This window comes from Budorcas taxicolor, chromosome 4 (assembly GCF_023091745.1).
Source record: "Budorcas taxicolor isolate Tak-1 chromosome 4, Takin1.1, whole genome shotgun sequence".
NCBI lineage: Eukaryota > Metazoa > Chordata > Mammalia > Artiodactyla > Bovidae > Budorcas > Budorcas taxicolor.
The window spans coordinates 67,706,229-67,732,779 of record NC_068913.1 but is presented as its reverse complement, the minus strand read 5'-3'; the positions used below and the strand labels follow the sequence as shown (position 1 = coordinate 67,732,779).

General features: G+C 44.5%; 1 protein-coding gene across 3 annotated transcripts in view; it reads right to left on the bottom strand.

The window, feature by feature from the left end:
* Positions 1–26,551, bottom strand: part of NOD1 (nucleotide binding oligomerization domain containing 1) — a 91,937-nt gene that overhangs the window by 33,389 nt on the left and 31,997 nt on the right. For all 3 annotated transcript variants that reach the window (XM_052638534.1, XM_052638535.1, XM_052638536.1), the window contains exons 2-5: positions 9,586–9,683; positions 6,754–7,059; positions 5,349–5,523; positions 725–2,552 (exon numbers count right to left, since the gene is read on the bottom strand). In XM_052638534.1, the coding sequence (XP_052494494.1) occupies positions 725–2,552; positions 5,349–5,523; positions 6,754–6,954 (2,204 nt within the window). In that variant the 5' untranslated portion in view covers positions 6,955–7,059; positions 9,586–9,683. The remainder of the gene's footprint in view (positions 1–724; positions 2,553–5,348; positions 5,524–6,753; positions 7,060–9,585; positions 9,684–26,551) is intronic.

The following is a 26,551-nucleotide window of genomic DNA, read 5'->3' as shown; positions in this document are numbered from 1 at the left end:
CCACGGCCCCCATGTGCGACCTTGAGCAACTTCTCTGTGCCTCTGCTTCCTCATTTGCCAAAATAGAGATCTAGTGTGCTGCAGTCCATGGGGTCGCGGAGTTGGACACAACTGAGCGACTGAACAACTCTTACAGAGATGTTAAGAGGATTAAGCCAGGTAATATTTGTAAAGCCCTTTACTCATTCTCAATAAATGCTGATTGCTATTACTGTAATTGCTAGGATATAAGAGACTCCTTTTTTGAGGAGTGTCCTTGAATGAGGACACTGAAACCTCAAAGAAGTTAAGCAACTTGCTCAAGGACACCCAGTTAGGGCCAATTCACATCCATCTAACTTGGAAGCTTTGCTCATTACCTTCTACCACCCTGAGACAGAGTGGGCTTCCCCTGTGGCTTAGCTGGTAAAGAATCTGCCTGCAACACGGTAAACTTGGGTTCAATCCCTGGGTTGGGGAGATCCCCTGGAGAAGGGAGAGGCTACCCACTCCAGTATTCTGGCCTGGAGAATTCCATGGACTATATAGTCCGTGGCGTCCCAAAGAGTTGGACAGGACTGAACGACTTTCACTTTCACCCTGAGACAGAGAAGGTCCGGATGCTCCCAGATCCGTGGTCATGAGTCCCAGGATAGCCCAGGAAATCCAGCTCCAGGATCCTAGTCCTTGGGTCTGACACCTGACCCCAGCCCTGCCAACCACTCCCTGAACCTCGTGGCTTCACCTGATGACAGTGAGGCGGCTGAAGCATGGCTGCAGTTCTCGCACGCCGAAGTCGTTGAGGTTGTTGTTGTCCAGGTCGAGCGCCAGCCGCTTGCGCAAGTGATGCAGGACGAAGGAGAGGGCGCTGCAGTCAGCCGAGCAGGCGTTGCAGAAGGTCAGCTTGAGATAGTTGGCGCAGATGCCCCTGGCCGCCAGCTGCCCCGCCTTCTCACTCTGCGTCTCGAAGATGCAGCGCAACATCCAGATAAAGGTCGGCAGGGCCTGCACCTGGCTGAAGCCCCCAGACTGCACCCGGGGCAGGTTCTTCAGGTGGGAGCGCAGGCTGGCGAACAGGTGAGTCCACAGGGCCTTGCGTTTTCGCCGCAGGGCAGCTGTGGGCACCAGGTGCCGCAGGAGTTTCTGTTTGCCTTTGGACAACAGCCCGCACAGGAAGAGGTTGGTGAAATGAAAGTGATCCTTGTTCTTGAAGGGGTCTTCCCCATGCAGGCCACGGCCCCCCAGACACTGGACGGGGAGAAAAGGAGGAAAGCAGGTCGATGTGGCCACAGCCTCCTCGGGAGAAGTCCACTCCTGGAAGAACCTGAGCAGCTCCCTAGTGCCCACCTTGTCATCCACCACTAGAAAGAGGGCAGCAAAGAAGGCCTGGAGGGTTAGGTGGAAGAACTCATAGGACTGCTGTTCCTCTCCGAGGCCCAGCTCCGGCACGGTCCGAAGGAAGCCCAGCTGCAGGTCCCCCTCCCGCACCTCGGACGCCTGCACCTCGTCCTGGTTGAAGACGAAGAGGCTCTTCTCCATGCCCCTGTGAGCCACCCGGCCCAGCGAGCACAGGGTGTCCCGGCCGGCGCGGAGGGTCTCCGTCTGGCTCCGCGTGTTCTGCTGCACCAGGCTGGTGGGCTGCGTCCTGTTCAGGTGGACCTCGGTGACCAACAGGAAGATGTCAGTCAGCGTCACCGTGAGATCAGGCAGCTGCGGGGAGCTCTCAAAGGTGTCGTGGAAGTGCTGGAAGCACCGGAAGATGATCCAGCAGAAGAGGGGCACCGCGCACAGGCTGCAGAGGTTGGGGTTGGCCTCCAGTTGATCCAGCAGGCGCTGGCGCACGGCGCGGTCGGGGAACATCCTCCCCGTGTAGGCGCGCAGGTGGCTGGGGGAGAAGCCGCGCAGGAGCGCCTTCTTCCAGAGGAGATGTCGCGGGACCTCGACGCCCGTGCGGGCCGTGAGCAGCTTGCGCGCCCCTTTGAGCAGCTTCCCACTGAGCAGACTGGCCAGCAGGGCCAGCGGGTGGGCGGGCTCCCAAGGGGAGGAGGTGTCGGGCTCGCTGCTCAGGTCGAAGTCTGAGTGCAGCTCGTCCAGGCCGTCGAAGGTGAAGAGGGCCGTGTGGGGAAAGCGCAGCAGGAAGGCAAAAACCTCCCCGGGGTCCTGCTCTGGGTAGCAGTAATGCTTGAAGAGCAGGTCCTGCAGACACAGTGCCGCGCTCTTCTTGAAGCAGCTGAGGGTGCGGCAGCGGAAGTGGAAGAAGAACTTGATCCCTGGGTCCAGCTGGCCCGCTGCCCAGAGGCTCTGCAGCCGCTGCAGCAGCATGGACTTGCCCATGCCTGCATCGCCAAACACGAAGATGATCTCACCCTGCTCGTTGAGGACGCCCGTGGTTGCGTCCAGGAGACAGGCCAGGCTGTCCAGGCTGCCCAGGCTCTCGTTGCTGAAGTTGACAAGCTCCACCACCGTGTCTGTGTACATCTGCTCCAACAGCAGCTCCTCCTTCTGAGCATAGCACAGAATGAACTTGGAGTCCTGGCCCAGTTGCTGCTGCAGCTTCTGGCTGTATCTGCTCACTGCAGGGAGAGCCGGGGGGTGACAGGTGGAAGAAGGTTAAGAAAGAGACACAGGTGGAAAGGGTATCCAATGGGAGGTTTCAGGTGAAGAAACAAGTACACAGACAGACAAACCCACAGCCTGGACACTGAGTCCAGGTGCAAGGACTCCTCAAATACAGAGAGCTAGCAGTCCAGAATCCCCTGGTCCTCTGGCCTCCACCCCTCTGCCTGACCTCAAATTTAGCCAGCCAGCAGGGACAGAACCCAACTGGGATCAGTGTCTGATTCAGGCTCCCTGCTCCTCTGCACAAGTCATCATTGAACACCAGCTAAAAGCTGAAGCCCCTTCAAAATCGAGGGCTAGGCTACATGGCTCCGCTGCTCCAGCCCACCCCAAGTGTTCCACTCAAACAGCTCAGGTCAGTCTGCACTGAAACTTGTACTGTGAGGAAGAAACTGTCCCCAAACTTCTTGTGCTTATTACACTGCTCTTAAATAGTCTCATAAAACCCAGTGCCAAACTTTTTGTGATGATATGTTTGATATTAACATGGACTACAAAGGGGCTGTGCCTCACTGTAACTGAGTAAATAAAGGACTCCACAGAGCACAGCAGTCCTGGTTCCACAGCTGAGGCCTGGGGAATCACTGATGCTTAGCACATGCCCTAGGGGGAGCCCTGGGATTGCCCATAGGCGGGTTCATGATTTAACATGAAGACATGGGTGCCACTCTGCAGAACCAAGCTACAAAATGGCCTTACTCCAGGCAAAAAAAAAAAAAGGGGGGGGGGTAGTCCATAAATTCCTTTGAAATACTTTTGGGATTTTAATGATAACAATAAAAATTGGACACGTGCATATTTCCAGATTCATCTACAACCCTCTCCTATCAACTTGGTTCTCTGCTTAACATTTGTGAAGTAAATCCTATTTTTCTAAGTTTTAGTAAGGAAAAATGTACAGACTGTAAATTCACCTATTTTACAACAGGTTTACAATTATTTTTAGTAAATTTTGAGATTTACACAAACACTGCTATAATCCAGGGGTACAATATCCACCATAAGTGCATTTGCCGACTATCTCTGTCTCACCTTGGCCCTGGGAAACTGTTGGTCTGCTTTCTCTCTCCAAGAATTTGCCCTTTCTGGACATTTCCTATAAATGGATTCATACAATGTGCAGCCTTTTGCATCTGGCTTCTTATAGAGTGAATTATACTTTAAAATCTGTTACAGTAGCTAGGTAAAGGGCCCAATGGAGTAAAGTCCTTTTAGAAAACTCTTTATCAAAGGAATATTTTCCTTTTTTCATAGGGGAAGATAACAAACCTAGACAGCATATTAAAAAGCAGAGACATCACTTTGCTGACAAAGGTCTGTATAGTCAAAGCTATGTTTTTTCCAGTAGTCATATACAGATCCACCTGGATGTGAGAGTTGGACCATATAGAAGGCTGAGCACCAAAGAATTAATGCTTTTGAACTGTGGTATTGGAGAAGACTCTTGAGAGTCCCTTGGAAAGCAAGGAAATCAAACTAGTAAATCTAAAGGAAATCAACCCTGAATATTCATTGAAAGGACTGATGCTGAAGCTTCAATACTTTGGCCACCTGATGTGAAGCTCTGACTCACTGGAAAAGATCCTGATGCTGGGGAAGATTGAAGGCAGGAGGAGAAGGGGGCCACAGAGGATGAGATGACTGGATGCCATCACTAACACAATGGACATGAATTTGAGCAAACTATGGGAGAGAATGGAGGACAGAGGAGCCTGGTGTGCTGCAGTCCATGGGGTCACATAGTCAGACACGACTTAGCAACTGAACAACAACAAAAATAACAGAAGTGAGGTGAGCAGGAGCAGTGAGACTAAGAAGCTAGCAATGGCTGGTGCTTAAGTGTTGGGACCTCAGAAGCAAAAGCTTGGCCCTGACACTGTTTCTAGGTCTAGTTTCTCCCAAATACACACCTGACAGTCTGGAACATGATCCTATGCTTCTGTTTTCAAGGTCAAACTGGATTCTTTGAAACTCAAGAGTTTGGAAGCTCGGTGCTGGTATGTTGCCAATAGCTGTGGAGTGACCACAGGCGTGGAAAGAAGATTCCCTGGTCCTCAGACCAGACTGTGGCTCCAATTACGTGCTCTCTCAGCACCTTGGACTGCTGTGCTCCTTATCACTATTTGCAAATATACATCCGTGTTACTACCAGTTTCCTGCATTAACCTCTGAGCTCCCTGAAGGCAGGAACCATATCTGGGTCTGCTCCCCACTGGACCCCTGGCATCCAGCACCCTCAGCCTTAGCACATGGTGAGCACATCATAAATACCTACAGAACTAATCATTTAACTAAAGGGCAAGGTGGGGGTGGGGTGGGCATGATGTTTTGGAAATAAGGACTGGCAGTCAGGAGTGATAGAAGAATTCTTCGCCTAGAATCAAATTTGGTAAGATTTTTAAGAAGGAAAAAAAATACAACCTTGAATTTGTACAACCACTAAAATGTCTAGATACCTCAGAATAGGAAGCCAGCAAGGGGTTCAAACAGAAGTCATCCCGATACCTCCATAGGCCCTTACATAAACCAGACCAGCTACACATGGGCAGTTCAATCACAGTCCCTTGGGCTGCACAAGGGTGACAGGGACCCAGCTCTCTTTTTCTAAAAGGAACATAGCAGCAGAGCCTGCTGCCTGGGGTGGAGGGCAGGGCTGGCCAAGGTGGACCCCACCTTTATCCCCTGCTGGGCCTGCACAGAGAACATTTCCAAGCCCCCGGGGCCTTGCCTCCTGGGCGGCTCCCTCATACCTGGGTCAGTGTTGACAACAGCTTTGCTCTGAATGAGCGGCGAAGGGGAGAAGCCAATCTCTGACAGCCAAGGCCTGAGATCCACATAAGCATCTGAGAGTTGCTGGATCACGTGGAGGAAGAACTCGGACACCTCCTCGCCCTTGCTCTGTACCAGGTCCAGAATTCTGCGGACCTAGAGGGGTGCAAGCAGGAGGGTGAGGGCCAGTGCTAGGGTTGTTCACCCCCCAGAGGGGCCCACATGCAGGGCCCCGAGCTCTTACAGCCTCGAGCTTGACTATCCACCCAGCCAGTGTAAGATGCTACAGCCTGAAATGGACCTCCTGAGCAAGAAACAAACCGCATGGCTCTAGGAAAACAGAGGCTTCCACGAGCCTAAAAATAAAAAGGTCAGACTCACAACTGGGGTCAGGCCCACCCCTGGAATTTCCTTTTCCCAGCTCTTCTTTTCCTTCTTAACCTAACACTACTGCTCTCTGGGAACAAGAGCTGAGGGCAGAAAATCAGCCATTAGGCATAATGAGGTGGGTGCTGGGCCAAACAGAGCAAATGGACAGCAGACTCCTGTCTAAGATGTACCTTCAGAAAGTTTTCTGTCGTATTAAAAATTCAAGGGGAAAAAAATCACCACAGTGTTCTTTTGTGCTTTTCTCAGAAACCTTTCTGGTCTTTTCTGAGCCCAGCAGGTCAGAAAAGTGCTGCTGGTTGTTTGGTCACTAAGTCACGTCCGACTCTTGCAACTCCACGGACTACAGCCCACCAGGCTCCTCTGTCCTCTGTCCATGGGATTTCCCAGGCAAGAACACTGGAGTGGGTTGCCATTTCCTTCTCCAGGGGATCTTCTTGATCCAGGGATGGGACTGGGATCTCTTGCACTGCAGGAAGATTCTTTACGAACTGAGCCACCAGGGAGGCCCCAGCAGGATCATGTTACAAATGAATTCTGTCACTCCTCTCCCCAAGGAGGTTTTGGTCCCTCCATTCTATTTTTCTTAACATGACACAAAGTTAAAGTGAAAACAAGGGCTGGGAAGACTTCCCACAGTGAAGTGTAAGAAAGTCTTTACTGTGGACCTGGGCTAAAACGCAGCTATTCCTCAATCAGAAATGAGGGCCATTCTCAGAGCCGTACCCAGCAGTGAGCAGTTCTTCAGGGTTTAACAGGCACGGAAGGGGGTAGCATGGCTAGCATTTCATGCATGCTTTCTTTCTAAAGAATTCACTAATTTAAAGTGAATTGGAAAATGAGTTGAGAACCAGTACACACAGCAAGGAGAATGGAGGGGATCAGAGGAGTTTGCTGTGTCATGATCACAGAAATGAAATATGTAATTTTCATTTTACTGAACTCTCAAAGCTCTTCACCCCGTCTGGCCATCAGAGCTGGCCTCCCCGTCACCAGCACCTTGTCGGGCTGCGTGGGGCAGGCACACACGATCTCTGCATCTTCAGTGGAGAAGTAGTCATTCTGCAGCAAGTTGTCCAGCAGACACTGAGTGTTTCGAATGTGAGTGACCAGATGCTCCCGGTTGACTTTCAACAACTTGATGAAGGAGTGAGACTCTGATGGGACTATTTCCATCTCACTGCGGCCGTACTTTTCCATGGTTAAAGAAGCAAGCGGCTGCTTTCCCCAAACTCATCTTTGGCTGCCTGTGTCTTTCTGGCAGAAGGGCAATCAGGACCCAGGGCCAGCCTCTCAGCGCAACGCCTGAAGAAACAAACGAAATCACCAACAAAGCCAAAGCCATGGGAAAGGTTTCCCCACCCCACCATCCCCCACCTTTCTTTGGTCCTGGAATTTCTCTATTTAGAGCAGGAATCAGTTCAGTTCAGTTCAGTCGCTCAGTCATGTCTGACTCTTTGTGACCCCATGAATTGCAGCACGCCAGGCCTCCCTGTCCATCACCAACTCCAGCTTTCGAATATGCTGTCTAGGTTGGTCATAACTTTTCTTCCAAGGAGTAAGCATCTTTTAATTTCATGGCTGCAGTCACCATCTGCAGTGATTTTGGAGCCCCAAAAAATAAAGTCTGACACTGTTTCCACTGTTTCCCCATCTATTTCCCATGAAGTGATGGGACCAGATGCCATGATCTTCGTTTTCTGAATGTTGAGCTTTAAGCCAGAGCAGGAATAGCATATTAAAAAACAGAGACATTACTTTGCCAACAAAGGTCCATCTGGTCAAAGCTATGGTTTTTCCAGTAGTCATGTATGGATGTGAGAGTTGGACCATAAAGAAGGCTGAGCACCAAAGAATTGATGCTTTTGAACTGTGGTGTTGGAGAAGACTCTTGAGAGTCCCTTGGACTGCAAGGAGCTCAAAGCAGTCAGTCCTAAAGGAGATCAGTCCTGAATATTCACTGGAAAGACTGACGCTGAAGCTGAAGCTCCAATACTTTGGCCACCTGAAGCCAAGAGCCAATTCATTGGGAAAGACCCTGACGCTGGAAATTATTGAGGGGAGTAGGAGAAGGGGACAACAGAGGATGAGATGGTTGGATGGCATCATTGACTCAATGGATATGAGTTTGGGCAAACTCTGGGAGATAGTCAAAGACAGGGAAGCCTGGTGTGCTGTAGGCCATGGTGTCGCAAAGAGATGGACATGACTGAGCAACTGAATAACAAAAGCAAGAAGGAGTCATGCTTAAGGTATTGATCTGAGATGAATTACAGTAAAAAAAAAATCATTATTTAGTTGTGTCTGCTTGTGGGTTACATCAGTGGGGTAGATGACCAGAGGCAGACAATGCTTTTGTTTAGCAAAACTTCTTATTATCACTTTTTTAAAAAAAGTGTGCCTCCATAGAACTCTATTCAATGTTATGTGCCAACCTGGATGGGAGAGGGGTTTGGGGGAGAATGGGTACATACATACATGAATGGCTGAATCCTTTCACTGTTCACCCGAAACTACCACAACATTGTTAATCAGCTATACCCCAATACAGAATAAAAAGTTTAAAGTTTGGGGGGAAAATGTATGTCTCAATCCTAGACTGGAATAAGGATGCAAATGTATGTTTTCCAAATTAGCTGACAGGGATTAGAAGTTTCTATACGCCCTGTGAGGGGACAGGGGCCAGAAGTTGGAGCCAAGGAGTTGTGGGAACTGATGGGAGAGAGCAAAATGCCCTGCGGAGAGAGCGCGCTGGGGCGAGGCATCCATGGTAGTCACGGCTCTCCTGTGGCAGTCAGAGTCCAGGAGCCTGGGAACAGCAGCACGTCCGTCGTCACCGCCTGATCTGGGCTGTGCTGCAGTCCTCTGCACAGCCCCGCCCCAGCTCTCCTTATATCTCCAGCCAAGCTGGTTACATAAAAGCACCTGAGGGAATGAAGGCTTGGCAATGGCCATGCCGGAGTGAAGTGGGACAGAACGAGGGCGACAGAGAGAGGCAACGTGGAGTTCCAAGCGTTGGATGACCAGGAGACACCAGCTCCCTGGAAATCCTCAGAAACCTCATAACAAGTGCTGAGCTTCCTGTCTAGGTAGGGCCCAAGCTCTTTTATTTGAGTATTAAGAAAATACTTTGGGTTTGTCTGTGCAACCCCAGAATTGTACTGATTGCTTTTTTTTCCCCCTCCAGAATAAGATCTCTCAGCTACTTAATTTTCCAGTCATCCTGTGGATAGAAAATGGATCACACTCTTGAAAGCAGAAAGGCCTTGAACTAGTCTTTCATCTAAACCTCATATATCCCAGAGAGATAGCTTTAAATATTTTTTGTTGATCTTAAAGAAAAAAATTCATAAGAGTTCCAAACATGTATGTTTCACAAGCCCACCTATGTTAACATTCAGGTCTCATCATTCTCACATTTTTCCCACAACTAGTCTCCTGCTCTTTGACACATTTTTTTTTTTCTTGCAGTTTTGCATTTTATCATCTTTTACCTTCAAGTTGTGAAATGCAAGCCTTCCAGAGATTCTCACTGGGACTCCACACAATACTCTTCCCTTTTATAACCTGACTGAGCAAAACACAGTACATTCTAACATTCTAAACAAGAAAGGCAAGAGATTCTTATCAAAAGGAATTTGAAGGAACAAAAATGAGTGATTAGCTACTATTCCACTAAAAGTATGCTGATTGATTAGACTCTAATTCAGCTTTTTCTACTGTTGTCAATTCTATGACTCACTTAAGGATCCAAAGTTTTAGAAAATTAGTTCCCTTAAGGATACCAGTTGATGATGTTAAATGTATATTTAAACTAGTGGTTAGTAATACCTTTTTAAGTTTCTGGCATGTGTTCCTTGAAGTGAGTGAGAATACTGTGAAACAACATTCTATCCTTAAATCTTCAATTTCCAATTTCTTTCTGGAATCTGCAAAGTCAAAAGAAAAAAAGAGAGAAAGAAAGGTTTCTTTGAAAACCCTCTTGTGCTGCATGGTGAACAAATGAATGAATGAATGAATAAAATTGGAGAAAGTAATTTTTAACACAGAACTGTAGGATCTCAGAGTACTCTTCGTTACCTTCTTCCTTTGGGACACTATTTTCCAAATCTTAGTCATTCAGGCATGATAGTCACATTTTTTGGCCATAATTGAGTCTCAAACGCAAAGTTGTGTACTTAACTTTTTCCTTTAAATTGACTTTATTTTACAACTCTAGCAGACTAATTTTAAAGGAGATTTTATATTACCATTATAACCAAAACACTCACTTGCATTAAATAAAAAAGTAACACAAAAATAAATTCACTAAAGAATAAAACCATGCTATTGAACTCCAGCTTAACAAAGTTGCCCAGAAAGGCTCTTGGTTTGAGGCTTGTTTTCTCTTAGAAGCATGTGAGAGGTGTTAAAGACACAGTAGCACAAGAATGAAACTTTCTCTTTGAGATCACCGTAAATCAGAGCTGGAAAGGGAACTGCCTTGTCACTTGGTGAATCAGGGTCTTTTCACACCGTGATGCTGGGAAAGATTGAAGGCAGGAGGAGAAGGGGATGACAGAGGATGAGATGGCTGGATGGCATCAACTGACTCAATGGACATGAGTTTGAGTAAACTCCAGGAGCTGTCGATGGACAGGGAGGCCTAGCGTGCTGCAGTCCATGGGGTTGCAAAGAGTCGGACATGACTGAGCAACTGAACTCAGCTCCACTCTTCCCAAGGCTTGGAATGGGTGTTACACAGGGCCTTCATTCCTTCGCTCCCAGTCCTCATACATCTTCACTGTGGGTCTCATTTCACTCCTGGCTTCTAACTCTTCCAAGCCCGTGATTCCCACAGAACCACTGACGTGCCTCCCTGGCCCTTCCTCAGAGTATCGCCCATAGCCATCACTCCTCTTACTGCCTAAGGCAGAAACTTAAGGAAAACCTGATTTATGGCCACCTAAGCAAAGCAACAAATTACACGTCAGCCAGTTGGCAAGGAGACTAGCTTGAAATTTAACCAGATTTGCAAAGATCTCTCAACTCAGCAGGAATTTAACAAGGTGTGGATGGTGAAAGAGGAAACAAAGAAAGCTGATCCTGCCCTGTTAGAATCCAAGGGTAGACCAAATCTAAATCATGGAACACTCCAGAGAAATGCAGTTCATGGACATTTGGTCACCAGAAATACTGATGCCAGAAAAGATTGTGAACTGGCTTTTCAGATTAGAGTTTCTCAGAAAGTCAGTGAGATGGGGGTTAAAGAAGTAAACTCACTATAATCCTATAAACTCAGAAACAAAGTAACTACAGGACCTAGTGGTTTAGCATGAATTCCTTTCAACAATTAGATTTAATTTTCATGCTTGAAAAGATCAGAAAATAAGACACAAAAATGGTTTTGATAGTATGGTGAGGCAAGAACTCTCATACCAGGAATGTAAACTGATGCACACCTTCTGGAAACACATCTGAAATACATATCAAGAGCCTGTGATAAGTTTCAGTTTAGTAACTTCTCATTCTAGATCTCAGCCTTCTGAAAAGGTTCAGAGGTTCCGACAGTTTTGTGGGTGTTTTTTTAAAACAGGGGGCTTCCACTGCCAGTTCTGATAGCGTAGCTTGCTGTTCCCATAGAGGCCAGCTACAGGTGAGTGGATGAGCAGATTGGGGAGCCACGTATAGTAGTGCCTTATGAAAAATATGAATGAAATATTAATATGACATGAATGAGTATCAAAGATGTTATGCTGAGAGAAACAAGACTCAAAAGAGTATGGAGTGTATGGTTTCATTCACATGATTCTGGAAATCAGAGCAGTGGTTTCCTGGGTAGGGGGAATAGAAGTAAGAAATTGAATGTAAAGAAGAATAAGAGAAATTCCTCGGGTGATAGAAGTGTTCTTTATCTTGCAGTGCCACAAATTCATGTATATCTCACCTTTTGCCTTTTCATACTGTTCATGGGGTTCTCAAGGCAAGAATACTGAAGTGGTTTGCTGTTCCCTTCTCCAGCAGACCATGTTTTGTCAGGCCCTGACTAGCAGGACATGCCCTTCAGCTGCTCCATGTAGCTGGAGGGCATGCCTGGCACTCTGGTTGTCCCATTGCTGGTCTTTGTTGAGGGTGAAAAACCATCACTGGCCATTGGGTGGCAATCAATGTGCCACCTGGGGGCTAGAGAAGTAAAATGGATGAGAACGGGTGAATTTAACTCAGATGACCATTATATCTGCTACTGTGGGCAAGAATCCCTTAGAAGGAATGGAGTAGCCCTCATAGTCAACAGAAGAGTCTTAAATGCAGTATTTGGATGCAATCTCAAAAATGCCAGAATGATCTCGGTTCATTTCCAAGGCAAACCATTTGGTATCACAGTAATCCAATCTATGCCCCAACCACTGATGCCAAGAAGCTAAAGTTAAATAGTTCTATGAAGACCTATAAGACCTTTTAGAATTAACACCAAAAGAATATGTCCTTTCATCATAGGAGACTGGAATGCAAAAGTAGGAAGTGAAGCGATACCTGGAGTAACAGCCAAGTTTGGCCTTGGAGTACAAAATGAACAGGGCAAAAGCTAAAGTTGTGCCAAGAGAACGCACTGGTCATAGCAAACACTCTCTTCTGACAAACAAGAGATGACTCTACACATGGACAACACCAGATGGTCAATACTGAAATCAGATTGAGTCCATTCTTTGTAGCTGAAGATGGAGAAACTCTATCCAGTCAGCAAAAACAAGTCTAGGAGCTGACTGTGGCTCAGATCATCAGCTTCTTATTGCAAAATTCAGGTTCAAATTGAAGAAAGTTGGGCAAACCACCAGACCATTCAGGTATGACCTAAATCAAATCTCTTATGATTATAAAGTGGAGGTGATGAACAGATTCAAGGGACTAGATCTGGTAGACAGAGTGCCTGACAAACTATGGATGGAGGTTTGTAACATTGTACAGGAGGTGGTGACCAAAACCATCCTGAAGAAAAAGAAATGCAAGACGGCAAAAGTGGTTGTCTGAGGATCCCATACAAATAGCTGAGAAAAGAAGAGAAGCAAAAGGCAAAGGAGAAAAGGAAAGATATACCCAAATGAATGCAGAGTTCCAGAAAACAGCAAGGAGAGACAGGAAAGCCTTCTTCAGTGAAAAATGGAAAGAAATAGACAAAAACAATAGAACAGGAAAGACTAGAACTCTCTTCAAGAAAATCGGAGATACCAAGGGGACATTTCATGCAAAGATGGGCTCAATAAAGGACAGAAACGGCAATGACATAACAGAAGCAGAAGATATTAAGAAGAAGTGGCAAGAATACACAGTTCAGTTCAGTTGCTCAGTCGTGTGACTGTGACCCCATGGACCACAGCACACAAGGCCTCCCTGTCCATCACCAACTCCCGGAGTCCACCCAAACTCATGTCCATCAAGTCAATGGTGCCATCCAACCATCTCATCCTCTGTCATCCCCTTCTCCTCCTGCCCTCAATCTTTCCCAGGATCAGGGTCTTTTCAAATGAGCGGTTCTTCACATCAAATGGCCAAAGTACTGGAGTTTCACCTTCAACATCCATCCTTCCAATGAACATTCAGCACTGATCTCCTTTAGGATGGACTGGTTGGATCTCCCTGCAGTCCAAGGGACTCTCAAACGTCTTTTCCAATACCACAGTTCAAAAGCATCAATTCTTCGGTGCTAGCTTTCTTTATAGTCCAACTCTCACATCCATACATGACCACTGGAAAAACCATAGCCTTGACTAGGCGGACCTTTGTTGACAAAGTAATGTCTCTGCTTTTTAATATGCTGTCTAGGTTGGTCCTAACTTTCCTTCCAAGGAGTAAGCATCTTTTAATTTCATGGCTGCAATCACCATCTGCAGTGATTTTGGAGCCCCCCCAAATAAAGTCAACCACTGTTGACTGTTTCCCCATCTATTTGCCATGAAGTGAATACATTCTAGTTGCCAGAATACACAGAAGAACTGAAAAAAAAGTCTTAATGACCCAGATAACCATGATGGTGTGTGGTCAGTCACCTACAGCCAGGCGTCTTGGAATGTGAAGTCAAGTGGACCTTAGGAAGCATTACTACGAACAAAGCTAGTGGAGGTGATGAAATTCCAGCTGAGCTATTTCAAATCCTAAAAGATGATGATGTGAAAGTGCTGCACTCAATATGTCAGCAAATTTGGAAAACTCAGCAGTGGCCACAGGATTGGAAAAGGTCGGTTTTCATTCCAATCCCAAAGAAAGGCAATGCCAAAGAATTGTGCAGAAACTACTGCACAGTTGCATTCATTCCACACGCTAGTAAGATTAGACTCAAAATCCTTCAAGCTAGGCTTCTGCAGTACATAAACTGAGAACTTCCAGATGTACAAGCTGGATTTATAAAGGCAGGGGAACTAGAGATCAAATTGCCAACAGCCACTGGATCTTAGAAAAAGCAAAGGAAGTCCACACACACACAAAAAAAATCTACTTCTGCTTCAGTGACTACATTAAAGCCTTTGACTGTGTGGGTCACAACAAACTGTGGAAAATTCTTCGATAGATGGGAATACCAGACCACCTTATCTGCCTCCTGAGAAATCTGTATGCAGGTCAAGAAGCAAATTAGAACTGGACGTGAAACAACGGATTGGTTCAAAATTGGGAAAGGCATACGTCAAGGGTGTATACTGTCACTCTGCTTATTTAATGCATATGCAGAGTACACCATGCGAAATGCTGGGCTGGATGAGGCTCAAGCTACAATTAAGATTGCGAGGAGAAATATCAATAACCTCAGATATAAAGATGACACCACCCTTATGGCAGAAAATGAAGAGAAACTCAAGAGCCTCTTGATGAAAGTGAAAGAGGCGAGTGAAAAAGTTGCCTTAAAACTCAACATTCAAAAAAATAAGATCATGGTATATAGTCCCATCACTTTATGGCAAATAGCTGCTGCTGCTGCTGCTGCTAAGTCGCTTTAGTCGTGTCCGACTCTGTGCGACCCCATAGATGGCAGCCCACCCGGCTCCCCCGTCCCTGGGATTCTCCAGGCAAGAACACTGGAGTGGGCTGCCATTTCCTTCTCCAATGCATGAAAGTGAAAAGTGAAAGTCAAGTCACTCAGTCATGTCCGACTCTTAGCGACCCCATGGACTACAGCCCACCAGGCTCCTCTGCCCATGGGATTTTCCAGGCAAGAGTCCTGGAGTGGGGTGCCATTGCCTTCTCTGACTCTGGCTCTAGACCCCACCAATGTTAGGGGCAGGCCTCAACCCCAGACCTGATGCCCAGACTCACATGTGGAAGGGCTGACACAGCTAAACTTGGGCTGTGTTCCAAGACTTTGCTGGTCACTCTGGGCTCGGAGACCTCACCTCACACACAACCACAAGGGACAACCACAACCACTGCATTGCTACCGCAGTGGTAAAAGGCCAGTGGGACTCAGATCTTTGGAAATCCTTGCTATGACTTGGTGTGAGCCAGCTTAGACTGTGAAGGTGGCAATTGCCCATCCCTGCCTGCCAGATGATTATATATACACATAAGATTTGTCAAAAGTCTACCTGTACACTTAAACTCTGTGAATGTTACTGAATGAAATAATACTTCACTGAAGTTTATTTTCTTTAAAGTCAAAATATATTTCCAGATAAATAAAAACTGAAAGAGCTTGTGGCCAGTGTAGCTGCACTAAAATAAGTACTGAATGGCTTTTTTAGGCAGAAGAAAAATGATTTTAAACTCAAACAAAATGAGAGCAACAGAAAATTTTAATACATGGTTAAATATAAATGTGTATTGACTGAACAAAACAATACTATCTTCTGGGGTTTAAAATATATGTAGAATTAACATTTAAACAAGGGAAACGCTGCAAGATGGCAGAGTGGGAAAGACCCTGAACTTACCTCATTTTACAGGCACACAAAATCACAACTATGTGCAGAACAACCATTGTTGAAAATGACTAGAACCTACCAGAAAATGTCTGCTACACCTAGAGATATAAAGATGGAAGCAAAAAATAAAATAAAATAAAATAATAAAGATGGAAGCACAGAGAGGTAGGCAGGAGGGGCAGAGCTGCCACACAGTCAAGTCCCACATCCCCCAGTGGGCGGTCCACAAACAGGAGAATAATTAGGAGTGCATGGTTTTCCCAAAGGTTGAGAGACCCGAGCCCCATGCCAGGCTCCCCAACCTGGGAGTCCTACACAGGAAGATGAGCCCCCAGAACATCTAGCTTTGAAGGCCAGTGGGGCTTATTTTTCAGAGTCCCATAGGGCTGAAAGAAATAGAGACCTCACTTTTAAAGGGCACATACAAAATTTCACAGGCTCTAGAACCCAGGGCAGAAGCAGTAACCCGATAGGCGCCTGGGTCAAACCTACCTGCTATTCCTGGAGAGTCTCCCGGAGTGGCAGAAGGCAATTATAGCTCGCCCTGGGAACACAGACACTGGCAACAGCCATTCTGGGGGGCTTTTTTACCCCATGGACACTGGTGCTGGCAAGTGTCATTCTGGAATCCTCCCTTTAGCTTATCAGCTCCAGGCCCCAGCCCCACATGGGGCTACAGGCACTGAGTGGTCTGCAGGGGCCAGTGCCGGGACAGCTCAAGCCAAGCAACTAACTGGGCATGGACACAGCCCCACCTACCAGCAGAGAGGCTGCTCTAACACCCTTAGATCCACAGCTGCCTCTGGACACAGCCCTGCCCAGCAGAGGGCCCAGAATCCAACTCTATGCACCAGTACACAGGCAGTAGAACCACGACCATCAGGGCCCTCCAGCCAGAGACTCTGGGACTCAGCTCTATGCAGAGCAGTCTGGAACCAGCCCCAGAATCCCCAAGGCACCAGCCCAGCCCACCAGTGGGCCTGCTCTAGTCTCTCATCCAGCTCCACCCACCAGTAGGCAGACACAAGTCACAGGAAAACTACAGTCCTTTCATCTCCAGTCCTGGCCCATTCACTAGCTGTCCAGATCCTGCCCTGGGCCAGCTGGGCCCAGGACCTGCCGGGCCCAGGACCTGCCCACTAGCAGGCCAATACAAGACTCAAGACACCCCAGACCTTTCAGTCAATTGTGTCAGGAACTGGCCCCAACCACCAGTGATCCAACACCTGCTCTGGGACCCTTCAACCTTGAAACCAGACACCAGGGTATAGCTCTGCTCACTAGTGGATGAGCAATGGCCCCTGAGGTCTCCTGGATCCTAACTCCACCCATCAGGACCCCGGCACAAGTATAGACCCCTGGGGGTTCTGCAGCCAGCTGCCTCATGAACCAGTCCCACCAATGAGTCGCTAGCAGCCTCTGCACAAGGCACGAACTGGCAACCAAAGAAACCAGGGGTCAACCAGGCTCACTAGACTACCCACAGAGCACACCACAACAGAAAGACCCATGCATCCCTCATGGGGGAAGCCCTAGAGCATACAGCTCATGTGGTGAAAGGGAAGTATCCTGGGACACAAAGGATGCCTATGAAAAGCATCTTCTTCAAGGTTGGGAAATGTAAACAACCCATCAGACACATAAAAATAAAAAAAAGCAACTTAGACAAAATGAGGCGACAAAGAACATGTTCCAAATTAAGAAACAAGATAAAACCTCAGAAAAAGAACTAAGTAGACACAGACAATCTACCTGAGAAAGAGTTCAACATAGTGATCAGAAGATGATCAAAGAACTTGGAAGAATCAATGCCAAAGAATTTAGGAGTTTTTAACAAACAGAAAATATAAAAAACAACCAAAATGGCATGAAGAATGCAATAACTAAAATGAAATAGACTAAATGATACAGAGGACTGGATCAACGAGCCAGAAGATAGTAGCAGAAATCAGATGATTAACATGAAAAAGAAAAAAGCATGAACAGAATGAAGACCTCTGGGAAAACATCAAACACACTAATATTTGCATTATAGGGGTCCCAGAAGGAGAAGAAAGAGAAAATAAGGCTGAAAACAGAACTGAAGGCATACTGACTGAAAACTTCCCTAACTTGGGAAAGGAAACAGACATCTAGGTCCAGGAAGTGCAAAGAATCCCAAACAAAATCAACCCAAAGGAAACACACCAACACCCCTTATAATTAAAATGGCAAAACACTGACGATAAAGAAAGAATATGAAGAGCAGCAATGGAAAAAGCAACACATTATGTATATGGGAACTCCCATAAGGCTGTCAGCTGACTTTTTAGCAGAAACTCTGCAGGTCAGAAGGGAATGGCACAACATATTTAAAATGAGAGGGAAAAACCTACAACCAAGAATACTCTACCCAGAAAGTAATCAGGACAAGCCCTGTGCTGCTGGAAGGAAGCTGTGAAAGAGGAAAGTTTCCTGCACCATGGGAAGACCGCTCCCTGGTGGGGAGCGCTACAGGGACAGAAAGGGAGCTTCAGAGGCTTGGAGGAGAGTGCAGCAGCCAGCGGGCAGCAGCTGGAGCAGAGGGAGAATTGTACGGATGATCAGGGCCTCTGCCCTGCGTTCCCCAGTCTGAGACATGTGTCTGCCAGGGTGGGTGGGAGCTGGGTGCTGGAACTTGGGCTTTGGAGATCAGAACCAGGGAGAGGATTGGGGTAGGCTGTGTGGAAACAGCCTGGGCTGGGGCTGGAATTCACTGAGCCTATGGCTGGGGGTGTACACAGAGGAAGCCTGGGCCATCCTAAAAGCCAGTTGCCACTGTCTGGAAAGCGTGCAGTGGGAGGGCAGGGAGCTGAATTGTAGCCTTTTTTCCTGTGCACGAGCTCACAGATGACAGTGCCTGCCCAGGCTCTAGGAGCAGTCATGAGCTATCACCACTCCAGGGGTGCTCAGGAACCACCACTGCCACCTGCGTGGACACAAGGCATGGTTGCAAGCTGCTACCACCCACCTTCACAGATTCCAGGAGTGGAGAATCCCAGGGATGGGGTAGCCTGGTGGGCTGCTGTCTATGGGGTCGCACAGAGTCAGACACGACTGAAGTGACTTAGCAACTCAGCAAGAATAGCCGCTGCTCCCATCACATTCTCTTGGGGCACACCTGAGCCACCACTGCTGCCAAGAACCCCCAAACAAAGCACCAGACACCACATCTGCACACACTCTATCAAGGGGATAATAATACACACACACTAAGAAAATAGATGACAGGCACCCATACTAAAATACAACCCTCGCACCAAATATATTAAACCCACACAAGTCACCCAGGGACGTCTCCACATAGAAATAGTCCTCCCAGACCACAGTAGATAATTGTTTCTCCTAAACTCACAGAGTAAGAGAAATATAAGCAAAATGAAGAAGCAAAGGAATCCAGGTAGAAAACCAAGAGCATTCCCCTGAAAGGACAAACAATAAAGCAGACCTCTTCAGTCTAATAGGCACTGATTTCAAAAAGGAGATAATGAAAATATGAAGGAATTAAGAAAGGCTATCAACAACAATGCAGAGTACTGTAACAAGGAGCCAGCAACTATAAAGAGGAACCAAGAAAAATTACATAAATCAACCGCAGGGAATTCCCCTGGTGGTCCAGTGGTTAGGGTTTGATGGGGCCTGGTTCAGTTCCTGGTTGGGGAACTGAGATCCCACAAGCCACATAGTGTGATCAAAAAAGAATAAGGAAAATTCATTTGCAGAGATGAAAGCTGCATAAAGGCAATGAATAGCACATTGAATAATGCAGAAAGATAAGTAAGTGACCTGGAAGATAGAATAATGGAAATCAGGATAGCAGACAGAAAGCCAAACGAAAAAAAAAAAAATCTATATAAGAGACTATGGGATAATATAAAGCATGCCAATCTATGCATGATAGGGATTCCAGAAGGGAAAGAAAAAGGGGGTCCAAAATGTATTTGAAAAATTATGGCTGAAAACTTCCTAGTCCTAAAGAAGGAAACAGATATCCAGGTACAGGAAGCACAGAGGGTCCCCAACAAGAAAAACAGGCTTACATCAAGACAAATAAAAAGGGACAAAATTAAAGAGAGGATTCTAAAGGCAGCAAAAGAAAAAACAAAGTTAATTACAAGAGAACCCCCAATAAGGCTAACAGATGATTTTTCTACAGAAGCACTGCAGGCCAGAAAGGAGTGGCAAAATACATTCAAAGTTCTAAAGGGGAAAAATCTGCAACCTAGGATACTCTACCCAGCAAGATAATCATTTAGAATATAAGGAAAGATAAAGAGTTTCTCGAACAAGCAAAAACTGAAAGAGTACAGCAATACTAAACCTATCCTAAAGGAAACATTGAAAGATATTCTCTAAATAGAAAAGAAGAATCCATAATAGAAAAAAAAAATCACAAATGGAAAATAAATCACTTAAACTAGATTAATACATTTTCTGTGAAAGTGATGAAAACCACAATGAAGAGCAAACGGATGAACATGAAGATGTAAAAGAGGACCTCAAAATCATAAAATGTGGGGGCAGAAAGTCAGAAAATGTAGATTCAACCCCCACCTCGCCAAGAATGTGTTTGAGCCTATATGACTACCAATCTAAGGCAAGTAGATATAGTAAGTGGTTAACACATTTAAAAAACAGGTTAATCACATATCGAAAACACACAGTAGATTCACAAAAACCAAAAAGAACGTAAGTATAATACAAGAGAAAATCAAACTACTAAAGGATTAACAAAAACAGAAAGGACAAAGAAGAAATATAAAATCAATGGGAAAAGAAGGTTCCAGATGGAAATAAATACATATCTATCAATAATTACCTTAAACGTCAGTGAACTAAATGTTCCTATCAAAAGACGTTTAGAATGGTAGACTGGAAATAAAAGAAAACAAGAGTCTACAATATGCTGCCTACAAGAGATCCATTTTAGGGCAAAGGATACATACAGACTAAAACTGAAGGGGTGGAAAAAGATAATTTGTAAAAAAGAAAATGGCAACAAAGTAGGGACTGCAATATTAGTGAGACAAAATAGACCTTAAAACAACGACTATAAAGAAAGATAAAGGACATTATAAAATGATAAAAAGATAAATACAAGAAGAGAATTTTGTACTCATCAACATATATGCACCTAATATAGGAGCACCCAAATACATAAAACCATACTAAAACATAAAGTGAGAAATTGATAGGCATACAGTAATAACAAGAGGTTCACGTCGATGGACAGATCTTCCAGACAGATAATCAATAAGGCAACAGAGATCCTAAATGATACAATAGAACAATTAGACCTAATTGATATTTTCAGGCCATTACATTCAAAAAATAGAATACACGTTCTTTTCAAGTGCACACAGAACATTCTCTAGGATTGACCACATACAAGGGCCTGAAAACAAGCCTCAAAAAATTTAAGAGTACAGAAATTATTTTAAACATCTTTTCTGACCACAATGAAACTAAAAATTAACCGCAGAAAAAGAAATGAGAAAAAATTACATGGAGACTAAACAACATGGTACTAAAAAAAAAAATCAATGAGTCAGTAATGAAATCAAAGTGGAAACTAAAATATCCCTTGAGACAAATGACAATGGAAACACACCCATACAAAAGCTATGGGGTGCCACACGCGTAGTTCTTAGAGGGAAGTTCATAGTGATACAGGCCTTTCTCAAAAACAAGAAAAATCTCAAATAAACCACCTAAGCCACCACATAAAAGATTTAGGAAAAGAAGAACAAACAAAACCTGAAGTCAGCAGAAAGAAGGAAATAATAATAAGATCAGAGAGGAATTAAAATAGAGATTAAAAAAAAACAAGAGCTGGTTCTTTGAAAGGATAAGCAAAATTGACAAACTTCTGGCAAAGCTTACCAAGAAGAAAAGAGAGAGAACTGAAATAAACAAATTAAGAAATAAAAAAGACATAATAACTGATACCACAGAAATACAAAAAAAAAAAAACATAAAGGAATACTATGAGCAATTATATGCCACCAAATCTGACAACTTCGAAGAAATGGACAAGTTTCTAGAAACATGCAGCCCACCAAAACTGAATCGAGAAGAAATAGATAATTTGAAGAAACCAATTGCCAGAAGTGAAATAAAATCTGTTATTTAAAAATTCCCTATGAAGTCCAGGACCAGATGGTGTCACAGATGAATTCTACCAAACATAAGAAGAACTTGTACCAAACTTTCTCAAACTCTTCCAAAAAACTGAGGAGGAGGGACACTCCTACGGACACTCAATGAAGCCACTATCACTCTGATACCAGAACCAAAGAACCCAGAAAAACAGAAAATTATAGGCCAATATCTTTGAAGAATACAGATGCAAAAATTTTCAATAAAATATTGGGAAACAAAATCCAACAACACATAAAAAGGATTATACTCCATGACTAAGTGGGATTCATTCCAGGTTCACAATGATGGTTCAATATATGCAAATCAATCAGTATGATATACCACATAAACAAAAGAAAAGACAAAAAATACATGCTCATCTCAATAGATGCTGAAAAAGCATTTGATGAAATCCACTATCCATTCATGATAAAAACTCATCAAAGTGGGTATCAGTTCAGTTCAGCCACTCAGTCATGTCTGACACTTTGCAACCCCATGGACTGCAGCAAGCCAGGCCTCCCTGGCCATCACAACTCCTGGAGCTTGCTCAAACTCTTGTCAGTTGAGTTGGTGATGCCATCCAACCATCTCATCCTCTGTCGTCCCCAAAGTGGGTATACAGAGAACCTATCTCAAGCTAGTAAAAGTTATTTATGACAAGCCCAGAGCCAATATAATACTCAATGGTGAAGAGCTGAAAACTTTCCTGCTAAAATCTGGAACAAGACAGTTCAGTTCAGTCGCTCAGTCGTGTGAAACTCTTCGCGACCCCATGAACCGCAGCATGCCAGGCCTCCCTGTCCAACACTAACTTCTGGAGTTTACCCAAACTCATGTCCATTGAGTTGGTAATGCCATCCAACCATTTCATCCTCTGTCATCCTCTTCTTCTCCTGCCCTCAATCTTTCCCAGTATCAGAGTCTTTTCAAATGAGTCAGTTCTTCACATCAGGTGGCCAAAGTATTGGAGTTTCAGCTTCAACATCAGTCCTTCCAATGAACATGCAGGATCGATTTCCTTTAGGATGGACTGGTTGGATCTCCTTGCAGTCCAAGGGACTCTCAAGAGTCCTCTCCAACACCACATTTCAAAAGCATCAATTCTTCAGTGCTCAGCCTTCTTTACAGTCCAACTCTCACATCCATACATGACCACTGGAAAAACCAAAGCCTTGACTAGACGGACCTTTGTTGGCAAAGTAATGTCTCTGCTTTTGAATATGCTGTCTAGGTTGGTCATAACTTTCCTTCCAAGCAGTAAATGTCTTTTAATTTCATGGCTGCAATCACCCACAGTGATTTTGGAGCCCTAAAACATAAAGCCAGCTACTGTTTCCACTGTTTCCCCATCTACTTGCCAGGAAGTGATGGGACTGGATGCCATGATCTTAGTTTTCTGAATGTTGAGCCAACTTTTCACTCTCCTCTTGCACTTACATCAAGAGGCTCTTTAGTTCTTTTCACTTTCTGCCATAAGGGTGGTGTCATCTGCATAACTGAGGTTATTGATATTTCCCCTGGCAATCTTGATTCCAGCTTGTGTTTCTTCCAGCCCAGTGTTTCTCATGATGTACTCTGCATATAAGTTAAATAAGCAGGGTGACAATACACAGCCTTGACATACTCCTTTTCCTATTTGGAACCAGTCTGTTGCTCCATGTCCAGTTCTAACTGTTGCTTCCTGACCTGCATACAGATTTCTCAAGAGGCAGGTCAGGTGGTCTGGTATTCCCATCTCTTCCAGAATTTTCCACAGTTTATTGTGATCCACACAGTCAAAGGCTTTGGCATAGTCAATAAAGCAGAAGTAGATGTTTTTCTGGAACTCTCTTGCTTTTTTGATGATCCAGCAGATGTTGGCAATTTGATCTCTGGTTCCTCTGCCTTTTCTAAAACCAGCTTGAACATCTGGAAGTTCACGGTTCCCATATTGCTGAAGCCTGACTTGCAGAATTTTGAGCATTACTTTACTAGCGTGTGAGATGAGTACAACTGTGCGGTAGCTGAGCATTCTTTGGCATTGTCTTTCTTTGGGATTGGAATGAAAACTGATCTTTTCCAGCCCTGTGGCCACTGCTGAGTTTTCCACAATTGCTGACATATTGAGTGCAGCACTTTCACAGCATCATGTTTTAGGATTTAAAATAGCTCCACTGGAATTCCATCACCTCCACTAGCTTTGTTCATAGTGATGCTTTCTAAGGCCCACTTGACTTCACATTCCAGGATGTCTGGCTCTAGGTAAGTGATCACACCGTCGTGATTATCTGGGTCATGAAGATCTTTTTTTGTACAGTTCTTCTGTGTATTCTTGCCACCTCTTCTTAATATCTTCTGCTTCTGTTGAGTTCACACCATTTCTGTCCTTTATTGAGTCCATGTTTGCATGAAATGTTCCCTTGATGCCTCTAAGTTTCTTGAAGAGATCTCTAGTCTTTCCCTCTCTATTGTTTTCCTCTATTACTTTGCATTGATCGCTGAGGAAGCCTTTCTTATCTCTCCTTGCTATTCTCTGGAACTCCACATTCAAATCTCCACATTCAAATGGGTATATCTTTCCTTTTCTCCTTAGCTTTTCACTTCCCTTATTTTCACAGCTATTTGTAAGGCCTCCTCAGACAGCCATTTTGCTTTTTTGCATTTCTTTTTCTTGGGGATGGTCTTGATCCCTGTCTCCTGTACAATGTCACGAACCTCCATCCATAGTTCATCAGGCACTCTGTCTATCAGATCTAGTCCCTGAAATCTATTTCTCGCTTCCACTGTATAGTCATAAGGGATTTGATTTAGGTCATACCTGAATGATCTAGTGGTTTTCCCCACTTTCTTCAATTTAAGCCTGAATTTGGCAATAAGGAGTTCATGATCTGAGCCACAGTCAGCTCCCGGTCTTGTTTTTGCTGACTGTATAGAGCTTCTCCGTCTTTGGCTGCAAAGAATATAATCAATCTGATTTCAGTGTTGGCCATCTGGTGATGTCCATGGATGCCTATTATCACCTCTTCCATTCAACGTAGTATTGGAAGACCTAGCCACAGCAATCACACAAGAAAAAGAAATAAAAGGTATCAAAACTGGAAGGGAAGAGATAAAATCACCATTATCTGTAAATGATATGATACTATATATAGAAAACTCTAGAGACTTCACACAAAAACTACTACAACTGATAAATTCAGCAAAGTATCAAGATAACAAGATTGACATGTAGAAATCAGTTGCATTTCTTTACACCAACAATGAAATATCAGAAAGACAATGTAAGAAAAAGTCTTTAAAACTGAAACCCCCAAAATAAAATACTTAGGAATAAAGCTAACCAAGAAGGTGGAAGACTTACATCCTGAGAACCATAAAACGTTAATAAAGGAAATTCAAGATGATTCAAAGAAGACATCCCATGTTCTTGGAAGAATATTGTTAAAATAGCCATGCCACCCAAAGCAATCTACAGATTTAATGTGATCCGTATCAAATTACCCACAACATTTTCCACAGAACTAGAATAATCCTTAAAATTTATATGGAACCATAAAAGACCCAGAGTTGCCAGAGCAATCGTAAAGAAAAAGAAAAAAAGCAGGAAGCATAACCATCCCAGACTTAAGACAATACTGCATAGCTACAGTAATCAAAACAGCATGGTATCAGCACAAAAACAGACATATGGATCAATGGAACAGAACAGAGAGCCAGAAATAAACCCAAACACCCATAGTCAATTAATCTTCAACAAAGGAGGCGAGACTATACAATGGGAAAAGGACAGTCTCTTCAAGTGGTGCTGGGAAAGTTAGACAGCTGCATGTAAATTAATGAATATACAATACACCCTCTCACCATACACAAAAAGAAACACAAAATGGCTTAAACACTTAAACATAAGACATGATACCATAAAACTCCTAGCAGAGAACACAGGCAAAACCTCTGATAAAGATCATACCAATGTTTGCTTAGATCAGTCTCCCAAGGCAATAGAAATGAAAACAAAAAGAAACAAATGGGACCTAGTCAAACTTACAAGCTTTTGCACAGCAAAGGAAACCATGAACAAAATGAAAAGACAATGTACAGAATGGGAGAAAATGCTTGCAAATGATGGGACAGACAAGGATTTAGTTTTCAAAATAGACAAATAGCTTATACAACTCAACAACAAAAGCAAACAACCCAACTGAAAAATGTGCAGAAATAGACTTTTCTCTGAAGAAGAAATACAGATGGTCAACAGACACATGAAAAGATGCTCAACATTGCTAATTATTAGAGAACTGCCAATCAAAACTACAATGAGGTACCACCTCACACCACTCAGAATGGCCATCATTAAAAAGTCTACAAATAACAAAACAACGGAGAGAGTATGGAGAAAAGGGAGCCCTCCTATACTGTTGGTAAGAATGTAAGTTGGTGCAGCCACTGTGGAGAACAAAATGGGGGCTCCTCAGAAAACTAAAAATAGAATTACCATATGATCCAGCAATCCCACTCCTAGGCATATGACCAGAAAATACTATAATTCAAAAAGATACATACACCCCTATGTTCACACCAGCACTGCTCGCAACAGCCAAAGCATGGAAACAACCTAAATGTCCATTGACAGATAGATGGATAAAGAAGATATGGTACACATATACTATGGTACACATATATATGGTACACATGTACATGGTAAACAATGGAATACTAGTCAGCCATTAAAAAGAGTGAAATACAGATGGCCATTTGCAGCAACATGGATG